The sequence below is a fragment of the Ovis aries genome, chromosome 16 (assembly GCF_016772045.2).
Source record: "Ovis aries strain OAR_USU_Benz2616 breed Rambouillet chromosome 16, ARS-UI_Ramb_v3.0, whole genome shotgun sequence".
NCBI lineage: Eukaryota > Metazoa > Chordata > Mammalia > Artiodactyla > Bovidae > Ovis > Ovis aries.
This window is the reverse complement of record NC_056069.1, coordinates 9,418,562-9,439,559: the sequence shown is the minus strand read 5'-3', so window position 1 is coordinate 9,439,559 and position 20,998 is coordinate 9,418,562. Positions and strand designations below refer to the sequence as shown.

Genomic DNA, 20,998 nt, shown 5'->3' with positions numbered 1-20,998 from the left:
TCCCCGGTTTGATTCCTGGATCAGGAAGATCCGTTGGAGAAGGGACAGGCTACCTGCTCCAGTATTCTTGGGCTTCCCTTGTGGCCCAGCTGGTAAAGAACCTGCCTGCAATGTGGGAGACCCAGGTTTGATCCCTAGGTTGGGAAGATCCCCTGGAGAAGGGAAAGGCTACGCACTCCAGTATTCTGGTCTGGAGAATTGCATGGACTGTATAGCCCATGGGGTCGCAAAGAGTCAGAAAGGACTGAGCAACTTTCACTTTCACGCAATCTAAAGAGCAGCCTCTGTATTTCTCCTTAAAAGATGCCTGGGACTCTAATGTTGATGCCCCCAAACTTTTAAACCTGTGTACTTCAGGAGAGTCAAAGGCTGAGTCTCTGCTGGGATGAGAGGATGGTTAACACACCGGCATGTGTCAGGAACACCCTGAACTGTGGGGCTTGGAACTGCTTACTTCTGCATCTGACTTAATGGAAGATGCTCAACCAGTTCTCCATGGACCACTCCAGGTTTTCAAACTTCTCCTCTTCTCTCAGACTTTATGTAATCACCGGGAAGATCTGATCACCAAAGATGTGGGGATGCAGCCATTACACTCTGCTCACAGAGCCTGGTCTCTACAGGCTGAGGCAGGAAACGATTTGCACCAGCGGCAGAGGTGGCAGCCAGCCTTCCCCTCAAGGAGGATACCTCCTGAGAAATGAGAAATTCCCCAGGCCAGTGAGCAAGAGAGTGTTAGTTGCAGGATTAATAACTTGCTCCTATGTTTCCATATCCTCCACTGTTTACTCCGAGATGACACCAGTGTGAAAATGCTAGGCACTGCAACCACGCATGCTGAAGACTGCTGGAAATCCCACAGGCTCTTGAGGTCCTCAGGATTAACACTCCTGATTTCAATTAAAGGAGAGAAACCTCAAGAGTTCATAACTTGACCTGTAACTCTGTGGAGGCATTATTATATTTTGTATATCCTCTAAGGCTGGAAAGCAGATGATACTTAGCTGATGAACGAACACTGGCCAGCCTCCATCATCTAAAGCTGATGCAGCTTTATGGTGCTGTACCAAGTCTCACACACAGACAACAATATCATCAAGTCACAAGGATGTTTCTTTAAAAAAAAAAAAAAAGCTGAGTAAAATAGAGCTATATTTTCGTGGCAATGGGAAGAGAAAGAACAGAAATAAGAGAGTGATTAAGTCATGGTGAGAACACTAGTTTTGATTAAGCAAAGGATGGAATGTCAAATTAAACAATGGCTTCGATTTAAGATGGACAAGAACAAGAGTATCCTACATGACCTAACTAAAAATAGGAAATAGAGATTTTGTGACTTTCAATAAGACTCCAGGTTTCACAAAACTGAACATGATATGAAGAATTAATCACAGAAGGCCTTTCGGGAGGACTGAAATTTCTCAGTTACACTTTAATTATGAAGACAAGAACAGTGTCTAACTTATTCATCACTACATGCCTAGAACTTTGGATAAATTCTGGGCACACGATGGGTGCTCAGTAAATACACGCTGAAATGAGTTCTATGCTTCAGAGGTAGAGGTAAACTTGGGACATATTTCTTCTAAGACCATGGCACTATGTCCTGAATGGAATTCTAAAATGGTTCCTATTTATAAATTGGAACTATTTTCTGCATTTTCCCATGAACAAAGCAAACAAAGGTGCTAGCCCAAATCATCTTTCACCATAGGAAAAATCAACTACCAAAGGAGCCCTACAGTGTCAAAGATCCACTAAAGGAAGGAGATTCCTTGCTCTCACCAAGGAAGTCACTTGTGTTTATCTTAATGAAGGGTAGGAAAAAAAGTGTTAGTCACTCGGTCATGTCTCTTTGTAATCCCATGGACTTTAGGCCACCAGGTTCCTCTGTCCATGGAATTCTCCAGGCAAGAACATTGGAGTGGGTTGCCATTTACTTCTCCAGGGGATCTTTCTGACCCTGGGATCAAACCCAGGTCTACTGCAAGGTGGGCAGATTTACTATCAGAGCCACCAGGGAAGCCCAGGAAGGGTCAGAGGGCACTTGCAATCACGGTTTCAGGGCCTAGAATTTAAACTTAGGACACTGAAAGGCAATCTGAGATTTAAAATATTTTTTTTAAGGTTAGGAATCTCATCTTGGAGAAGGAAATGGCAACCCACTCCAGTGTTCTTGCCTGGAGAATCCCAGGGACAGGGGAGCCTGGTGGGCTGCCGTCTCTGGGGTTGCACAGAGTTGGACACGACTGAAGCGACTTAGCAGCAGTAGCAGCAGGAATCTCATCTACTTGAGATTTAAATACTTCTCTCTCAGCTTCTGTGAACATTCAGAAAAAGAAAAAAAGAAACATTTATGATTTAAAATAAATTCCTAAAAATCAAAAAAAAAAAAAAAAAGAAAACACCAAAATGATGGTAGAATCTACCCAATTCAGAAAGAAAACAAAAAGAAGTCTCATTGCTACTTAGCAATATCACATATGAAAAAACTGGAAACATTTTCACTAAAGAAGGCTTTAAAAAATATACTCAGATGGAAATAACTGAAAACTCTCTTGATCAAAACAGTGTTAAGATCAAATGGAACTTCGAATGCAACGCTTACTGGAAACATTTTAAATTTCAGTCCGAATCTTTTCTTGCTGCCTAGGAATTGGAGCAAGTCATAAATGAGGCCTTTAAAATCACAATAAGGAACCACATGAAAAGTCAGTTGTAAGGTATCACTTCGACAGTTATTTGATAGATGAAAAATCAACTACAAGAGTGAATCATAATTTATTTGCATCACGGGCTCGATGGACGTTGAGCCTGAGTGAACTCTGGGAGATGGTGATGGACAGGGAGGCCTGGAGTGCTGCGATTCATGGGGTCACAAAGAGTCGGATACGGCTGAGCGACTGAACTGAACTGAACTGATTTGATCAATCTTTTACATAATGAGCTTTAGGTTATTCCAGTTTTCAGTGGTATAGATTGTACACAGGGGTGAGTATATCTGAGGTTCAGTGGAATTGTTCCCAGTTGTGAGAAAGAATGAAGCAAACGCAGCAATGTAGAAAAAGTTTTGGAATAGTGTTAGTTGAAAATAGTGCTTAAATAGGTCCCATTTATTTTTGTTTTTATTTCCATTATTCTAAGAGATGGATTTAAAAAACAAATGTGATGTCAGAGACTGTTCTGCCTATGTTTTCCTCTAGGAGTTTTATAGTGTCCAGTCTCATATTTAGGCCTTTCATGTATTTTGAGCTTATTTTTGTGTATGGTATTAAAGAATAATCTTTAAAAAAATCTTTAAAAAGTTTCATTTTTAACATGCAGCTGTCCAGTTTTCCCAGCACCATTTATTGAAGAGATCATCTTTCCAACCTTGGGTAGTCTTGCCTCCTTTGTCATAGATTAATTGACCATAGGTGCATGGGTTTATTTCTGGGTTTTCTACCCTGTTCCATTGATCTATATTTTTATTTTTGTGCCAGTACCATGCTGTTTTGATGACTGTAGCTTTGTAGTATAGTCTGAAGCCAAGAGCCTGATTCCTCCAGCTGCATTTTTCCTTCTCAAGATTGCTTGGCTATTCAGCATCTTTTGTGTCACCATACAAATCTTAAACTCAAAAGCTTTTGTATAGCAAAGGAAACAATAGACAAAACAGAAAGACAACCCACAGATTGGGAGAAAATATTTGCAAATGATATGACTGACAAGGGATTAGTCTCCAAAATTTACAAAGAGCTCATGATGCATAACAGCATCAAAACAACCTAATCAAAAAATGGGCAGAAGACCTAAACAGACATTTCTCCAAAGAAGACACACATAAGGCCAAGAGATACACGGAATGATGCTCAACACTGCTAATTATTAGAGAAATGCAAAATCAAAACTACCTTACACCAGCCAGAATGGCCATCATCAAAAAATCCACAAATAAGAAATGCTGGAGAGGGTGTGAAGAGAAGAGAGCCCTCCTACAATGCGGGTGGAAATGCACATTGGTACAGCCACCATGGGGAGCAGAATGGAGGCTCCTTAAAAAACTAAAACTGAGCTACCACATGAATCTGCCATCCCACTCCAGGCATATATCTGGAGGAAAACATGATCCAAAAAGAAACATACACCCCAACGTTCACTGCAGTGCTGTTTACAACAGAAGACATGGAAGCCACCTAAGTGTCCACCAACAGAGGAATGGATAACGACGACGTGGTACATATACACAATGGAACGTTACCCAGCCATTAAAAAGAATGAAAGAATGCCATGTGCAGCAACGTGGACGGACAAGAGGTTGTCATACTGAGTGAAGCCAGTCAGACAGAGAAGGAAAAATACCATCTGAATTTCTTACATGTGGAATCTAAAAAGAAATGATACAAACGACCTTAGCTACAAAACAAAAGGAGACTTACAGACTTAGAAAACGAACTTATGGCTGCCAGAGGTAAGGGACAGTTAGGGAGTTTGGGATGGACACGTACACACTGCTATAGTTAGAATGGATACCCAACAAGGATAAACTGTATAGCTCATGGAACGCTGCTCAGTGCTATGTGGCAGCCCGGATGGGAAGGGGGTTTGGGGTAGAATGGATAAATGTATATGTACGGCTGAGTCCCTCTGCTGTTCACCTGAAACTGTCACAACACTGTTAATCAGCTATAGCCCAATACAAAATAAAGTTTAAAATTAAAAAAAAAACAAAGAAAATCGGTGCTGAATGGGGCTTGAAAAGTGTATTTCCAGCTAAATAAAAAAGGGAGAGAAGAGATAGACATATTTTTTTCTCCTATCAGTAACAAAAATTCAGTAGTATGAAAATACCTCTACTGGGCAAGCTTTGGCAAAAGTTATTGAAACTAAATATGTATGTATGTCAATGTATATGCATCATTACATCTACATATATATATTAAATATACATACTATGAGAACTGTGTGCAAAATTACTTACGTAAGAATTATTAATGGCTGTGTCGTACATCATACAAAAAGTAAAAACAACACAAAGGCCCTACAGTAGGGAACTGGTTTAAATAGCATACTCAGGACTTCCCTGGTGGTACGGTGGATAAGAAGCCAGCTCCAGTGTAGAGGTTACGAGTTCAATTCTGTCCAGGAAAATTCCACATGCCTCAGAGCAACAAAGCCCGTGCACCACAACCAGCAGAGCCTGCACACTCTAGGGCCCACAAGCCGCAGCTTCGGAGCCCGCGTGCTGCAATTACTGAAGCCCGCATGCCTAGAGCCCGTGCTCCACAACCAGAGAAGTCATCACAGCGAGAAGCCTACATACCAGAATAAAGAGCAGCCCTCACTCACCACAACTAAAGAAAGCCTACACACAGCAGTGAAGACCAAGCGCAGCCAAAAATAAATAATGTGACATATTCACAGTATGGAATATGATGCAGTTATAAAAAAAAAATGACAAGGCTCTCTGCATACCGATATGGAAAGATTGCCAAAGCACAAACTTTAAAAGCAAGATACTGAAAATTATATACAGTACTTATGAACTTTCGTTATTAAAAAGGGATGTGAAATGAGAATATACAGTCAAATGAAATGAAAAACTTACTTGTAAAGGTAATACTCTGCATGGTCTATCTCTTCTCGAGATGAAATGTTGTCCACAAACTGAAAGATGGAAAGAGAAACCTTTGGTTGAATACAAATTATGTCATATATTGAGCCTAAGTCACATACTGACCTTAAAGATAAACCAGTTGTTTTACTAGGACAGGGTTCACGTAGTGTGGCTCCACCCTTCATACCACTTTATCCTACTACCAGCAAAGAATCTACAGTGGCCTCTCTTTTTCTATATGTAGAACACCCTTGGTTAGAAAAACTTTGCAAATTAAACACAAACCCCACTCCGAACAAGAAAGGGCTCCTCTTACTCTGTAATTAGTCACTGTATTTCATCTTTAAATCCTGATACTTTCTGTTTTCCAAGCTCCAAATACATGGAAACACAATAGTTCAGAAGATGAAGACTCTAATGGCTGAAAAAACATGACCCAAAAGAGGAAAATCTAGAGAACTTGGGCTTATACCCATTTTTCCTATCTGATTTGGTTCTGCTACAGACCAGTCAACTTGTTACTGTCTACCAACCAAGTCTCCTTTTGACCCACAAAATACCCCAGTGTGCTCCTTAACTCTAAATCTGAGAAACAGAAAAGACTCTTCTGGGGATGAAGTGAAGTGAAGTGAAGTTGCTCAGTCGAGTCCGACTCTTTGCGACCCCATAGACTATAACCTACCAGGCTCCTCCATCCTTGGGGTTTTCCAGGCAAGAGTACTGGAGTGGGGTGCCATTTCCTTCTCCAGGGGATCTTCCCAACCCAGGGATCGAACCCAGGTCTCCTGCATTGCAAGCAGACGCTTTACCGCCTGAGCCACCAGGGAAGCCTGGGGATGAATTCTACTCTAAAGACTCAGAGGCAAAAAGGATGAAGTAGGAAATAATGGATCTAGTGAATAAAGTTAAGCCTTCAGGAGGATGGAGGGCAGAGTAAAGAGGGGAGACTTCTGAGTCCTCTTTGGAGGACTTAATAGATTTGATTCACAAATCTTATTAAGGGGCAGATAAAATATGGTTCAAACACAGGACCCGAGATTGAAAACTAGCTCTCCTGATTGCATGCTGTGTGGCATAAACAGATGACAGAGTCTCTCTGGAACTTAGCTGCTAGTCTGCATACACAGAATAAAGGCTCCTGCACTGAAGAGTGTGAAGCTCCAACGAGAAAATGTATGTGAAGGCTCTTACATGAACGCTCTTCACACTCTGAAGTGCAGCCTAAACAAACAGCAGGCATTACGGCTACAGAGATTTTATCCATCATACAAGGGATGAACAGTGGTCTTTCAGCTCCTCTCCAATATGAAAATTACTAGGTTATGATCAAGCTAAACAGTTTGCCCACTAAAAGGAAAGTATCAAGGAGCAGAAAAAAGCACTGAGACTAAAAGGGATGATGGTTTCTTTCTTTTTCCTCTCACGGATTTAACAATCTTTTCAATTTTATGGTGTCATTAATTTCTAGAAATAGTTTTCACAACTTAGATCTCAGTTTAGCATCACATAAGCCTTGTGAGGAAGATACTACTGTCTCCATACTGAATGAGCAAACTGAGAGAGGGCCCAGTTGCCCAATGTCACAAAGGAAATTCATGAAGACAAGATCAGGTCTATTTCTGGGAGGCAACAGAAAAGAACTCTGATGCCACAGAGATCTGGGTTTAAAGCCCAATTTTTCCACCTATGAACTATGTAAAATTGGGAAAGCCATCATTCTGAGCCTTATATGCAAAATGGAGATAACAATGCTTACCTTATATGGCTGCTATGAGAACAGTGGGATAGTGTTAAGAAACCAGTACGACAGCTGGCATAGAAGCTCGTCAGTAATGGTCAATGGATCAATTTCTATTCTTGATTTCTAGTCTAAGATCATTCTCCCATCTAATGCTCTGTAGCAGCCTAAAATTAAAGTCTTTTACAGACTTTCTCAATTACCAACTTTACTTCCAATATTAACAAGTGAATACTACCATTTTGAAAAATAAATCAACTTTGAAAAAAATGATGGTATCATATCATATCCTGGAAAAATTAAGTTAGATAAACAACACTGATCACTGACATCAGAGTCTGGTAAACTTATTACCTTTTGTTCCTGTCAAAGAAATTTACTACTTCATCATAAAATATCTATTAGTAATTATAAAAACATATGACACTCTGGAAAAATATTTCCTATAAAAGATGGTCTTTATTTACACAGTCTTATCTATATAAATAGTCTTTCTTGCTTTCTTTCTCCTTCCTTGAAAATATAAGTAAGTTTTCTTACCCGTGATATTGTTAAAGAACTAACAGGCAGCTTTCTCTCATACGTTTTATCCATCAAAGATGCTAGATCAGCTGTGAAGACAAAGAAGCAAAAAGAACTTTGTTAACTATACATATTTCTAAAGAAAAATCTAACAGACGCAGCTCCTGCCAGATGGCTGTCAACATTATGAAGTCAGTATTAAAAGGGATGCTCTTTTTAAAAATTATTCTTAGTAAATTAAAGAGAATAGAGAAACATTAGTATAATTTTTTTTAAAGTATTTACTTGATTGGAGAAAGGATTGCTTTAAAAACCCCAGCATAGATTTAGCTTTTTCAAAATGGACCTGGAAAATATCTCTGGAAGAAGACACAAGAAAGTGTTATTATTGACAGACTCCAGGGAAAGGAATTAGACAGTAGTGGCCAAGAAAAGGAGATTCTTCAATGCTTACACATTTGTTCCTTCTGCATTTTGAACCAGATAAATAAACTGATATTAGCTGTTCAAAAATGTTTTCAGCCGGAATTTATGAAATGACTTTTACACATCCCCTGGACAAATCAGACGGCAAGACACTCTGGCTACAACGAGTGATTTTCAGCCTCAGCTATTCCTATTCTGGTTCCTTTCACCAGCACATCCATACACATACTCGGTATTCCTGAGATTACACTGTTATCTCAGGGTCCAAAAAGGTCTAGAATAACAGGCAACATACTCTCCAAAATAATTATTTCATGCCTTCTCGCAGCTTCTAGAACTTAACAGTGTGTGTGCTCCTTCCCCTTCTCCTCTCACCCTCAGCTCACGGTTTGTGTCTTATTTCCCTAAGTATAAAACAGAAGCAATCATGGGAACCCTATGCTATCAGGCCTACCAGGCTACGAGCATCTGTGTCTATAGACTCTGCCTCCACTTTGGTGACTGCAGCCATGAAATTAAAAGACACTTACTCCTTGGAAAAGTTATGACCAAACTAGACAGCATATTCAAAAGCAGAGACATTACTTTGCCAACAAAGGTCCGTCTAGTCAAGGCTATGGTTTTTCCTGTGGTCATGTATGGATGTGAGAGTTGGACTGTGAAGAAGGCTGAGTGCTGAAGAATTGATGCTTTTGAACTGTGGTGTTGGAGAAGACTCTTGAGAGTCCCTTGGACTGCAAGGAGATCCAACCAGTCCATTCTGAAGGAGATGAGCCCTGGGTGTTCTTTGGAAGGAATGATGCTAAAGCTGAAACTCCAGTACTTTGGCCACCTCATGCGAGGAGCTGACTCACTGGAAAAGACTCTGATGCTGGGAGGGATTGGGGGCAGGAGGAGAAGGGGACGACAGAGGATGAGATGGCTGGATGGCATCACTGACTCGATGGGCGTGAGTCTGAGTGAACTCCGGGAGTTGGTGATGGACAGGGAGGCTTGGCGTGCTGCGATTCATGGGGTCGCAAAGAGTCGGACACGACTGAGCGACTGAACTGACTGACTGACCAACTGAAACAAAGGATGTAGTTCATTAAACAAACAAAAACCAAAAATGGCAAAAATTCCCTGTGACCTCCTCCTGTCTCTCTCCAGCTACTTCTCTGCTCTGCTGCCAACGAGTCTTCCCCAATACAACTGTCACCACTTCCCTAGTTCCATCCTCTCTTGAACCCACTCAAATCAGACTTTGGTTTCCTCACTCTACTGACACCAAAGTCCACCTTCACTTTGTTAAATCCAGTGGTTAATTTTCATCCTCATCTTCCCTGACCTTTCTCTAACAATAGTTGACCATTCTATCCTTCATGACACGTTCTCTTTCTCTTTCTTGGGTTCCTTTACAGGATCTCCTCCTCCTGACTTCTTGATGCTGACGTGCCCTGAGGAGCAGACTCTACACCATCTGCCCGCTCCCTGGGTATCTCATTCTCTCCCTCCCCATAGCCTCAATCATCATTCACCGACCACTGACTGCACACGTTTATGCCTACCCTGACTTCTGCCTGTAACTCCAGACTTTCACTTCCAACTGCATAGGTGACATTTCCGTGTGTTGTCTTAACATTGCTTGTCTTCTTAATTCTCCAACCTTCCACTCCAAACCTGCTTTCCTCCAAGCCTTTCCCATCTCAGTAAATGGCTGCATGTTAACTGGCTTACTCAGGCCAAAAACTAAGGCATCACTGCTGATTCCATTTTTTTTTCATACTCTGTAACCACGTACCAGCAAACCATATAAGTGTCAGATCTGAAAGTTATGAGTTTCTCCATTTCCGCAGCTAACCTCTCACCTCCTGACCAGTCACCTTAACCACTGTCCCCACACCTACCTCATCTCCACACAGGAGTCTGACTGAGCCTCTTAAAAAAAATAAGTCAGATCCTGTTATTTTCTTGTCTCAGCCAGCCAACAGTTTCCTATCACACTTGGAATGAAATCCAGAGGGGCTTCCCTGGTGGTCCAGAGGCTAACAGTCCACGCTACCAGTGGAGGCAGCCTGGGTTCAATCCCTGGTCAGGGAAATAGATCCCACGTGCTGCAACTAAGAGTTTACAAGCTACAACTAAAGATCCCACATGCTGCAACCAAAAAGATTCCAACTGCCTGTCACAGCCAAACAAATGAATACTAAGACAGAATAAGAAAATAAAACGCCCCCACACACTGGTCTATGTTTGCTGTTGTTGTTGCTGTTTTTTTGTTTGTTTTTTTCTTTTATACTTAGAAGTAAAAACCATGAAGGCTAGGACTTACAATTCACTGACATATTCTCAGTTCCTGCAAGAGTTCTATAAAAGGCACTCAATGTATCTAAGTAAATAAATAAAAAGAATAAAGCAAGGCAGTAAGAAAGGGAGGAAAGAAAGAGAGGAAGAAAAAAGAAGTAGTTATCCCTTGGTGCCCTCATGGACTGGTTTCAGTTCCCACTGTAGGTACCAAAACGTGCAGATGCTCAAGGCCCACCGCTGGCTCTCTGCATCTGAGGATTCACCCAGCTGCATCGTGTGAAGCTGTACTGAAAACAATCCACGTGTAAGTGAACCCGCACAGTTCAAACCCATGCTGTTCACGAGTGAACTCTAAAACTTGGAGTTCCAAGTATTTTTTTTCCTAAGAAATTAACATTAAGCAAAAAGGCAACAGGGAATCACTTGGTAAGAATCTGTTGAAGACCTATTGCTGTGCACTTAACCAATATTTTTCTCTTTTCTTTCCCTGGGGTAATGCTCTCAATGACTCTAGCTACTAGGGGAAAGGAACTCCGCAAAACCACTAAAACCTGATATGATGTAAAGTTACAAATTTTTCTTATGACTGGGTTGATACCATGTGATTTAAAAATTTTAAAACACAAATACAAACATACAAAGAAGTCCCTAAAACCTCTTCACACTAAGGCAAATTAATATTGTTAAATCTAACTGTTCACAGAATGACATTAAGCAGCATTCCCAAGACACCAAATCTCTATGATCTCTTCATAATCAAGGCTCTTATGTTGAGATGATAGGCAATATAAAGAATAAACTCTCTTTACTCAAAATTTAAATTTTAACCAAAAAAATGCAGGATTTGGATCTACTGGCCGAATTAAAATGACCTCCATTTCTTTGTGGGTTTCATATAATACACAGTATGCAGCTGAACGCTTGGACTGAGTTGGCTTCTGTAGCGTAGAGTCAGGATTTCACTTTAATCTCTTACACCAAGATATCTTCAGTCAAGTGAAGTCAACTGGGTCCTCAAAAAAGGCAACAGCTGTAGAGCCAGCATCTGATGAATAATATCTGCATGCTGTAAGTCAGAGAAAGGTTTACTGCTAAATATAATATGCACCAATCACCTCTCATGATAGCAGTGCGTGATGGATGGAGCAGAAAACCGCACGGAGCAGGGATGGTCACAGAAGCCGGGCAGCTGCGGCCTGCAGCGGGGCAGCGCCACAGGCTTCTGGACCGCGGGCGCGACAGTCACAGCCACACGCCACAGTTCAGTGAGGGGCCAGCAGATGCCCAGGTTTTATTCAAAGGGATGTGCCAAAGAAGATGCCTTCTTGCCTGTCACTCAGCTCCTCAGGAATACACACTGCAGTGGACAGTTGAGGTCAACAAAGACTCTAAAGGAAAATGGGTCTGAAATTTGAATCCTTCATTTAACAAAACTTAAAGCTAGCTGTATAGACAATGTGGAAATATGTCCAGAAAATGAAATTTATGTTAGTATAAAACTGTTCTTTTTGTTTGAAGAAAAAAAAATCACTGATAGTCTAAGGACATAAAGGATTTTATTGAGGACCCCCACACTATTCGAAGTATAATCCTGGTTAAGGATTTGAAACCCTGAGAGGCTTTAAGACTTTAAAATGTCAGATTCTTAGGCTTCACACCCAGAAGGTGACTCTAATTCCATAGATTTGAGGTGAGACCATGAAAACCCAAATTTTTAAACAAAGCCCTAGGAGATTGTGAGGTAGTCTGGCAAGCACTTGAGTAAGTTAGTTTGAGAACTACCATGGAGGGAACACAAGACAGGTCTCAGATGTTGCTGCTAAGTTTGAAGATGGTGTTAAACTGAATTCCATCTTAGCAATAAGGTGGACTGAATAGCTTTAAAAAATTCTCCCTACTATAAAAATAAAACATCTAAATAAAATGTTAAAAAAAACTGTCAAATATATAACTGAGCTTTCAAGAAGATAGATCTAACCATCAGAGGCTAAAGGCAAGACGGAAGCACAAACCTTGTGTGTTTAAGGGACTACTGAGGGTAGCAGTCATCTGAGAGCACCTGCAGGCCCCAGTGACACAGAGCTGTGGTTTCAGTGACTTTCAGGGCACGGGACAGAACCAAGGCCTTTGTAAGGTGGGAAGCTGTTTCACAGATCATTGGGTAAAGCCTGGGCTGCCTAGGGTTACACCTGCAGAGAAGGTGAACTGGAAAGTAACGGACCCTGCAAAGGGAAAGAGCGAGGATGCTGTCCCCTGAGGATTCTAGGCCACGCAGTCAGCCCTCACACCTCTCAGGCCCTAATCCACACTTCCCATGCCACACGAGAGACACCAACTTGAGAACTGCGGTTTAGGTGGTTTAAAGAGTTGATTTTACTACATAAAATTATAGAAAATACATACTAATCTATGATAACAAACAATCCCAGCGGTTTCCTGGGAAGGTGGGCAGGAAGAGCAGGAAAGGGCTACAAAGGAGGAGGAGAGAATGTGGGGCTGGGCGACAGGCATGCTGCTCATCTTGACCAGTGATGAGCTCATGGACAGACACACACACACATATGTCAAAGCTGGTCAAAATGCACACTTTGAGTATGTGTGGTATAGTCTATGTAAATAACATGGTGACAAAGTTGTAAAAAAGAAATTCAGTAAGTTAAAGAGGAGATTAGATACAAGTGAGGTGAGAATTACCAACCTGCAAGATCTAAAAGGAATTACAAGACAGAAGACTGCAGCAGAGATTAATAAAAACAAAAAGTATAAAAAGGGCATTAAGAGATATAGAAAATAGAATGTGCTGTGCTTATAGTCACTCAGTTGTGTCTGATTTGTGACCCCACGGACTGCAGCCTGCCAGGCTCCTCTGTCCATGGGGATTCTCCAGGCAAGAATACTGGAGTGGGTTGCCATGCCCTCCTCCAGGGGATCTTCCCAACTCAGGGATCAAACCCGGGTCTCCTACATTACAGGCAGCTTCTTTACCATATGAGCCACCAGGGAAGTCCATGAATACTGAAGTGGGTAGCCTATCCTTTCTCCAGGGGATCTTCCTGACCCAGAAATCGAACTGGGGTCTCCTGCATTGCAAGCAGATTCTTTAAGCTGAGCTACCAGGGAAGCCCAGAAAATAGAACAGTAAGGTCTAAAATATATTAACTTCAATTTCCAGAAGACATTGTTAATAAAGAGAATGGGGAGAGTTGATACATGATGAGCTAATAGCTAAGTGTTTTTTAGAACTGATAGAAATCATCTATTCTCAGATTCAGGAAACAAAAAAAAATCTCAAGTCAATTAAGTAAAATTAAATCCACACCATGATACATTACACTTAAACTGAAGAATAAGAAGACTTTAAAAGTAGCCTGCTGCTGCTGCTAAGTCACTTCAGTCATGTCCGACTCTGTGCGACTCCATAGACGGCAGCCCACCAGGCTCCCCCGCCCCTGGGATTCTCCACGCAAGAACACTGGAGTGGGGTGCCATTTCCTTCTCCAATGCATGAAAGTGAAAAGCGAAAGTGCAGTCACTCAGTCGTGTCCAACTCTTCGCGACCCCGTGGACTGCAGCCCACCCGGCCCCTCTGTCCATGGGATTCTCCAGGCAAGAGCACTGGAGTGGGGTGCCATTGCCTTCTCCGTAAAAGCAGCCAGAAGATAAAGAAAAGCAACTACACCAACAGGCGTTTCCTCACTAGAAACAAGAGAAAACAGTAGAATAACATGCTGGGAGTAAATACAATCAAAAGAGAATTACACATCTAACAAAACTATCTTTTAAGTTTAATGGAAAAATCAAGACATTTTAAAACAAAAACTGAATTTATTAGCAACAAGTATCACTAAAGAAGATTTTTACAAGCTGTGCTTTTTAGAAGACATGTTTTTGGAAGATGGAAAATGATCCTTTAAAAAAAGACTTGAGATGCCAGAAAGAATGGTAGGTAAATAAAATTGATTTGGTCTAGGGGAAATTGTTTAAAATAATAATGTCTTATGTGTTTACATGTTTTAAAGGACAAAACTTTAATATTAGTAACATATTGTTGGGGACCATGTGACGGGACTAAAGGACAGCAGAGTGTGATTAACCCTAGAATTTACGGTAAACATGTCTGCTGGAAGTTACGAAGCAATCGTCTGAAAGACGCAGAGTTAGAATGGTAAAGTCTACCATTCTGAAAGAGTAGAAACAGAGGATATAATTTTTGGAGGGGGGAAAATGCAAAAAACAAAAATTCCACAACCAGCTGAAAAGAAGATAGGAAAAAAAAGAACAAAGATGGGACAAATCACAAAATATGGCAGAAATAAATCCAAATAAACCTCTGATCATAAAATGACAATGTAAATGGACTAAACTTTCCAGTTACAAACATGACAATTGTCAGATCAGCTTTAAAAATACATAATCCAGCTATATAAATCATATGAACACATGAAGAGTTAAAAATATCTGTATGAAAAATGTACTAGGCAAAAAAGTAACCAAAAAGAAATCTGGTGCAGCTATATTAATATCAGACATAACAGATGTAAAGTAGAAAGCTTTCCTTTTTCAGGTTAGATGGTCATTACATAATGATCAAAAGTCCATTTTTCCAGGAAGATAATTTTAACCTGGTATACATCAAAGTAACACAGCTTCAAATTATATAAAATTCTGAGGAAGAAAATGATAATCTTTTTAATGATCACAAAGTCTATAGTAGCAATGTGCTAGGAAAGAAGCCTCTTATCAAGCAGGGTAGTCTCTGGGTCAAAGTTGTGATGAGGAAGGTCTCTGAAGGAAAGATGGATCCTCTACTGAACTCTGAGAGATTTAGGTGAGAAATTATTAGATGGTTTCAGGTTTTCATGATTTCTGTGTAACTGTACATCAATGTTAACCATTCAGTCAATGTTAAGCTCTTTCTGGATGTGGGACCATCTGCATACCTTATCTAATTTATATAATTCTTAGAGAACTAGGTACAAGTTATTATTTTATTTCCTAAAAGAAGTGATCTGGAAAACACAGGCTGAAACTCTGTTTTTGTTTCCCACATTTAAAAAGAAAAATAGGGAGAGATGACCAATACCATGTATGGAAATAATAGAAGGAATTATGAAAAATTAACCTAGGAACCATTCTGAATATAAATATTTTGATTTTCTTTTATTTGTCTGTCACCAGAGGCTGTAAAACAATAAAGGAAAAAATGTGAAGACAAGCTTTGTACACATATATATTAAGACTAAGGGAAGATGATGTACACAGGCCAGACCCACCTCTAGAACTGTCAATGACAGTCATTAGGAAATCTAGTGAATGAATATATGTCACAGATATGTGAACACGAAAGCAGGCCTCAGAAAGTCTCCATCAAGCTCCAAAAGCAGGATTTGAAAAACTACTGCAACAAGCCAAAAAGCTCCACAGCTGAAATGACACAGAAAAACTAAACCTCAGCAAATGAGAGAAGTGTCTAGATAACGTGAGAGAAGGTCACAGTGCTTGGTTTCAGCCTGAATTTCGCTCCCCCACCTTCCTGCCAAAAAAGACACAACAACCCAGAAACAAAAAGGCAGTAACTAAAACTAAAAGGTATCCCTTAAAAAAATCAGAAACAAAATATTTAATTCAGTAGGGCTCAAGAACCAATTCACTTCAAGTCACCTAGGCCCTTGCCCCTGGCAGGGTGAACAAACAAACTTCTCACGGAACCCAGGGACTTCCCCCAGGAGACCTGCCCTTCTACCACCCAGTTCCCCAGCATGATTTTCTCCTGAATCCTATGCACTGCAAGCCCCAGTCTGTAATTCAACAGCTGCTAACTGGCTGATGCTGCTAACTTTCACTCTGTACCTCCCCAGTAGATCTGCACAGCTAATGAAGAAATTTCAGAGACAAAGTACAGAAGCAGTCTAAAATGGAAATTTTCTGATCTGAGTTGCAAAGTTCAAGAACTCCCAGGGCCTAAGGCTCTTTCAATAAAAAATATCAACCACAATGGATTAAAATGTCTGGAATACATAAGTCCATGAATTCATGCTATTAAAAAATAAATTAAAACCCTCACTGATGACCTTTGGAGGGTGATAAGTGGTCAATTCATTATTTTCAAAGCTGCCTCTTCCATACAAGCTATAACTCAGGATAACTAAACTGCTGATGAAAAGAAATTCTTTAACAAAAATTTTCTGGGTAATAAATGAGGACGAAATTACAGAAATAAAATAGCAACGTTCTGCAGCTTCTAATGAAATAATGGATCTAAGCAACGTTCACAAATGGCCTTTAACATTAACATGGCAACCAAATGCTGTGTGTCTCCTGATAACAGTGAATGACACTTCTTATGAAGCACTCATGTCAAAAGAAAAAACAAAAATACAAAACATCTGATCAAGCTTTTCTCTCAACTGCCAGTTTTAAAAAGGATGCTAAAGGAACATATTAAATACTACCATAACGATGAAAACGGCAAACCTAGAATGTGGGAAACTACAAAAGACCCATTTTCTTCAAGAAATAAACGAAGAGAAACCTATAGATTAAAATCATGTCAACAGATTGCAATGTATCGACCTTATCTGAAATCCATTTCAACAAACTATAAACATAAGTGTATAAGACATTTGAGGAAATGTGAACATTGAGCAAATATTTAATAATGTTAAGGAATTACTAATTTTTAGTAATAGTATGATAGTGTAGTTATATTTATATATATTTTAAATCCTACCTATTTTTATATCAAAATAAGTATAAAATGATCAGATAACAAGAATTTATGAAAAAGTAATCTGGTGAGGTGGTAGGGGCTTCATGAAACAAGACTGGTAGGGAACTGATAACCATTGATTCTGGGTGACAGACCATGCGGGTTCATTATATACTATTCTCTCTACCTCTGCATGTTTCCATTGAAAGATTTAAAAAGAGGTAAGACAAGGGGAGAAACATAACCAGCGGCATTGCCTGGACCTTATGTGCATAATCATTAAAAAATGTATCGGTATTAAGGAAACTTGAACACTGAGTTGATATTTCATATTTAAATGATTATTAATACTATAGGTACTATAACAGTATTAAAAATATCCTTATCTTTTAGAGGTATGTACAGAAATATTTATGGGTAAAATGATATATTGTCTGAGATCTGTCTCAAAATCATTCAAGATCAGAATGGGGGAATAAGCAGATGCAGAGATGAAGTAAAGCCTGGCCATGCGCTGGTAACTGTTGAATAAAAGTGATGGGTAAAGATGATTCCTTATACCATTCACTCTACCTTTGTATGTTTTACACTTTCTATCAAAACATTTTTAAAAGTAATAATAACCTATGGCATTCATTAGAAGTCAGAATAATGGTTTGAAGAGGGGAATGGGAGCCACAATAAGGGCTTCTGGAGCGGTAGGAATGTTTTTTTACACAAGTTTGTTCACTTTGTGATAATTCATCATTACAATTTGTGCGTTTTTCAATATATATTATACTACAATCAAAAAATATTTTTTAAAAGAGGGCCACTGCTTCAGTGCAAGAGAAGACAGTAAGGCAGAGTTGCAAATACTACAGCAATCACTAAGAAATCTATTTCTGAGCAGAAAAATAAAAGAATAGTATACGTGTGCGTGCTAAGTCACTTAAGTCACGTCTGACTCTGTTAGAGCCTATGGACTGTAACGTGCCAGGCTCCTCTGTCCATGGGTTTCTCCAGGCAAGACTACTGGAGTTGGTTGCCTACTCTTCTCCAGAATGTATAGCCCTAAGCAAATGTTAGGATCTGGTCTCGTTTCCCTCAACTCTAAGGGAATAGCAGCTGCCTCAGCCGGCTGTTGAGAACGTAACATGGAATAGTGCCTGTGAAGTGCTTAGCACAAAGCCGGACACACACACTGCAGTGAAGAAAAGGTGCCTTCCGACTCTGGTGTCAGAGGACCCGTGCACTCATGGCCTCCCCGCCTCCAGACTACAGTATAGGTATACTGCACTCCTGGTTTTAATCTAGACCTCCGCAATAATAAATTACTCTCAGATGGGAAGCTGGACAGATCCCCACCATCCCTCACCCAAAGCTCTAACACAAAACCATTAATGAGACTGAACAGAGGCACCGCAGCTGCACAGCGATTCGAGAGAATCCAGGTCTTCTCCACCAGTATTTGTGGAAGCAAAATCACTTAAGATGAGGGAAGCCAAAGCCCCACACCCACACCCGTGCATCTTCGCTCCCGGCAGCGCGATCCACTGCACCCCACTCCATGCCCTCCAATGGGGACGCGCGGAGTAAAAGCCTCATATCGCCCCCTGAGCCTTCCCCCAATCAGCGAGCCCGCACCAGAATACAGCGCCCAATCAGAGCGCTCCACATGCCGAAGGCAGCTCTACGCGCACGTCCTAAAAGAAACGCTTCCCAAAGGGCAGTGCCCGAACACCCGGCTCCACTGGCTTCTGGCGTCTCCGGAGGAGCCACACTGCCACCTACTGTCCGATCATGGGAATGCAGTCCCAGGTGTACCGCCTGATTCTCAGGGCCATATCCCAGCCAGAAGGGTCAAATACAGAATTTGGAAGCTTCCCTGGTGGCTCAGTGGTGAAAAATCCCGCCTGCCCAGTGCAGGACACACGGGTTGGAAGACCCCACATGCTGCGGAGCAACTATGCCCCTGCGCCACAACTACTGAGCCTGTGCTCTGGAGCCCTGGAGTCCCACCTACCCGCGACTACTGAAGCCTGTGCGCCCTCGTGCCCAGGCTCTGTAGCAAGAGCCATCACGATGAGAAGCCTGCGCACCTCTGCTCTGCCAACCAGAGTGCCGCCTGCTCCCCCCCAACCCCCCGCCGCAACTAGAGAAAAGCCTAAGCAGCAAGGAAGACCCAGCGCAGCCAAAAATAAATTAAAAAAAATAAAATTAAGGAAAACGTGCAGTAATACCACATATGAATGCAAGTTTTAAGAATATTCTGTTACACAGTAGGAAGAAAATATTGTCTTAGCCTCTTTTCTTCCAAGCAGTTTGAATTTCAAAACCTCATCTCACTTCACATCCCAAATTATTCCTTTCACATATTTCTGCAGCAGCTACTATATGTCAGAGTATGATCTGGGGCAGGCATTATCATCATCTCTAATTGACAGGTACAGGAACCCAGTTAAGAGACATAGGTTCTGAAAGATGGCAGAGATGGGAAAAACACCCAGACATTTTCGCTTCAAGTGCAGAGTCTTGACCACGTCACACAAGGTACAAAGTGCTGTAACATACAGGATGAGGAAAAAATCACTTCTGACTTGATAGGGCCTTGGGATGTACAGAAAGGATTACTGGCAGGACAGTATTCAGTAAATGGTGGCTGGTATGTACTGCTTTTCTAAGTACATTAATCTTAACAGAGAGGAGACAGTTACCTCCGTGGGATATATATTCACTGGAGACTGTTATGCTTATTCTTTGGCAAAGAGCATCTGCTCACTCAAGAATCCATGACAATATTTCCTAGGTTTGTCTCCGAATAACAGAGCTGATCCATACCAAAGCACCAAATATAATGGCTGTTTCTTAATTTTCCCTTCATACCTAGGAAAGTGTTAATAATAGCTTTTATGAAATTCTTCATCTTCATTTCTGTACTTCCACAGCACTTTTCATATAATTCATATATGGCACATCAGAATAAGCTTGCAATATAATTAACTGAGCCCATGTTGCTTTCATCATTAGAATAGTGGTTCCCAAAAGGAGTACCAAAAGGCCCTCAGGACATTTCAGAATACATACTGGTATTTTTTCTTTTTTGACTGTCAAAATGACTGTAGGGCATTATTGGTACTTACTGGGTGGAAGGGGCTTCCCTGGTGGATCAGCGGTAAAGAATCCGCCTGCAACGGGGAAGACCCCTGGGTTCAATCCCTGGATTGGGAAGATCCCCTGGAGAAGGGAACAGCTAACCACTCCAGTATTCTGGACTGGAGAATTCCATAGACTGTATAGTACATGGGGTCGCAAAGAGTCAGACATGACTGAGCAACTTTCACTGTCCACTGGGCAGAAGTCAGAAATGATAACAGGCAGTACCAAGAGTGACAGCCACACTAAAACACTGGCCCTGCAGGGAGCCAGTGTGTTCAGTATAGAAGGAAGATACAAACACGGACAGGAAGCCAAGGAAGAACTCTGCAGAGAGATGAACTGAGGTTTCTGAATGAACTCATCATTTGTAAAATATGTACATGTAAGCTCATATAGATATATATACGAGAACATATGTATGTTTACGTGTGTATGTATACGTATTTCTCCTAGCTCTGTCCACTAAATAGGCAAAGCAGCAAAAATTCCACAGTAGCAAGGGGATGCCTAGTGCACAGACCTTGGTTTCTATATCACTCCCTAGTAAAAGGAACCAGTGCTCTTTGGAGAAATTTAGTTGGCC

At 40.9% G+C, this 20,998-nt stretch overlaps 1 protein-coding gene across 1 annotated transcript in view; it reads right to left on the bottom strand.

Moving 5' to 3' along the window:
- MRPS27 (mitochondrial ribosomal protein S27) overlaps positions 1–20,998 on the bottom strand; it is a 102,484-nt gene that overhangs the window by 70,137 nt on the left and 11,349 nt on the right. Inside the window, exons 3-4 of the mRNA XM_004016900.5 lie at positions 7,875–7,945; positions 5,588–5,646 (exon numbers count right to left, since the gene is read on the bottom strand). Coding sequence (XP_004016949.1) covers positions 5,588–5,646; positions 7,875–7,945 — 130 coding nt within the window. The remainder of the gene's footprint in view (positions 1–5,587; positions 5,647–7,874; positions 7,946–20,998) is intronic.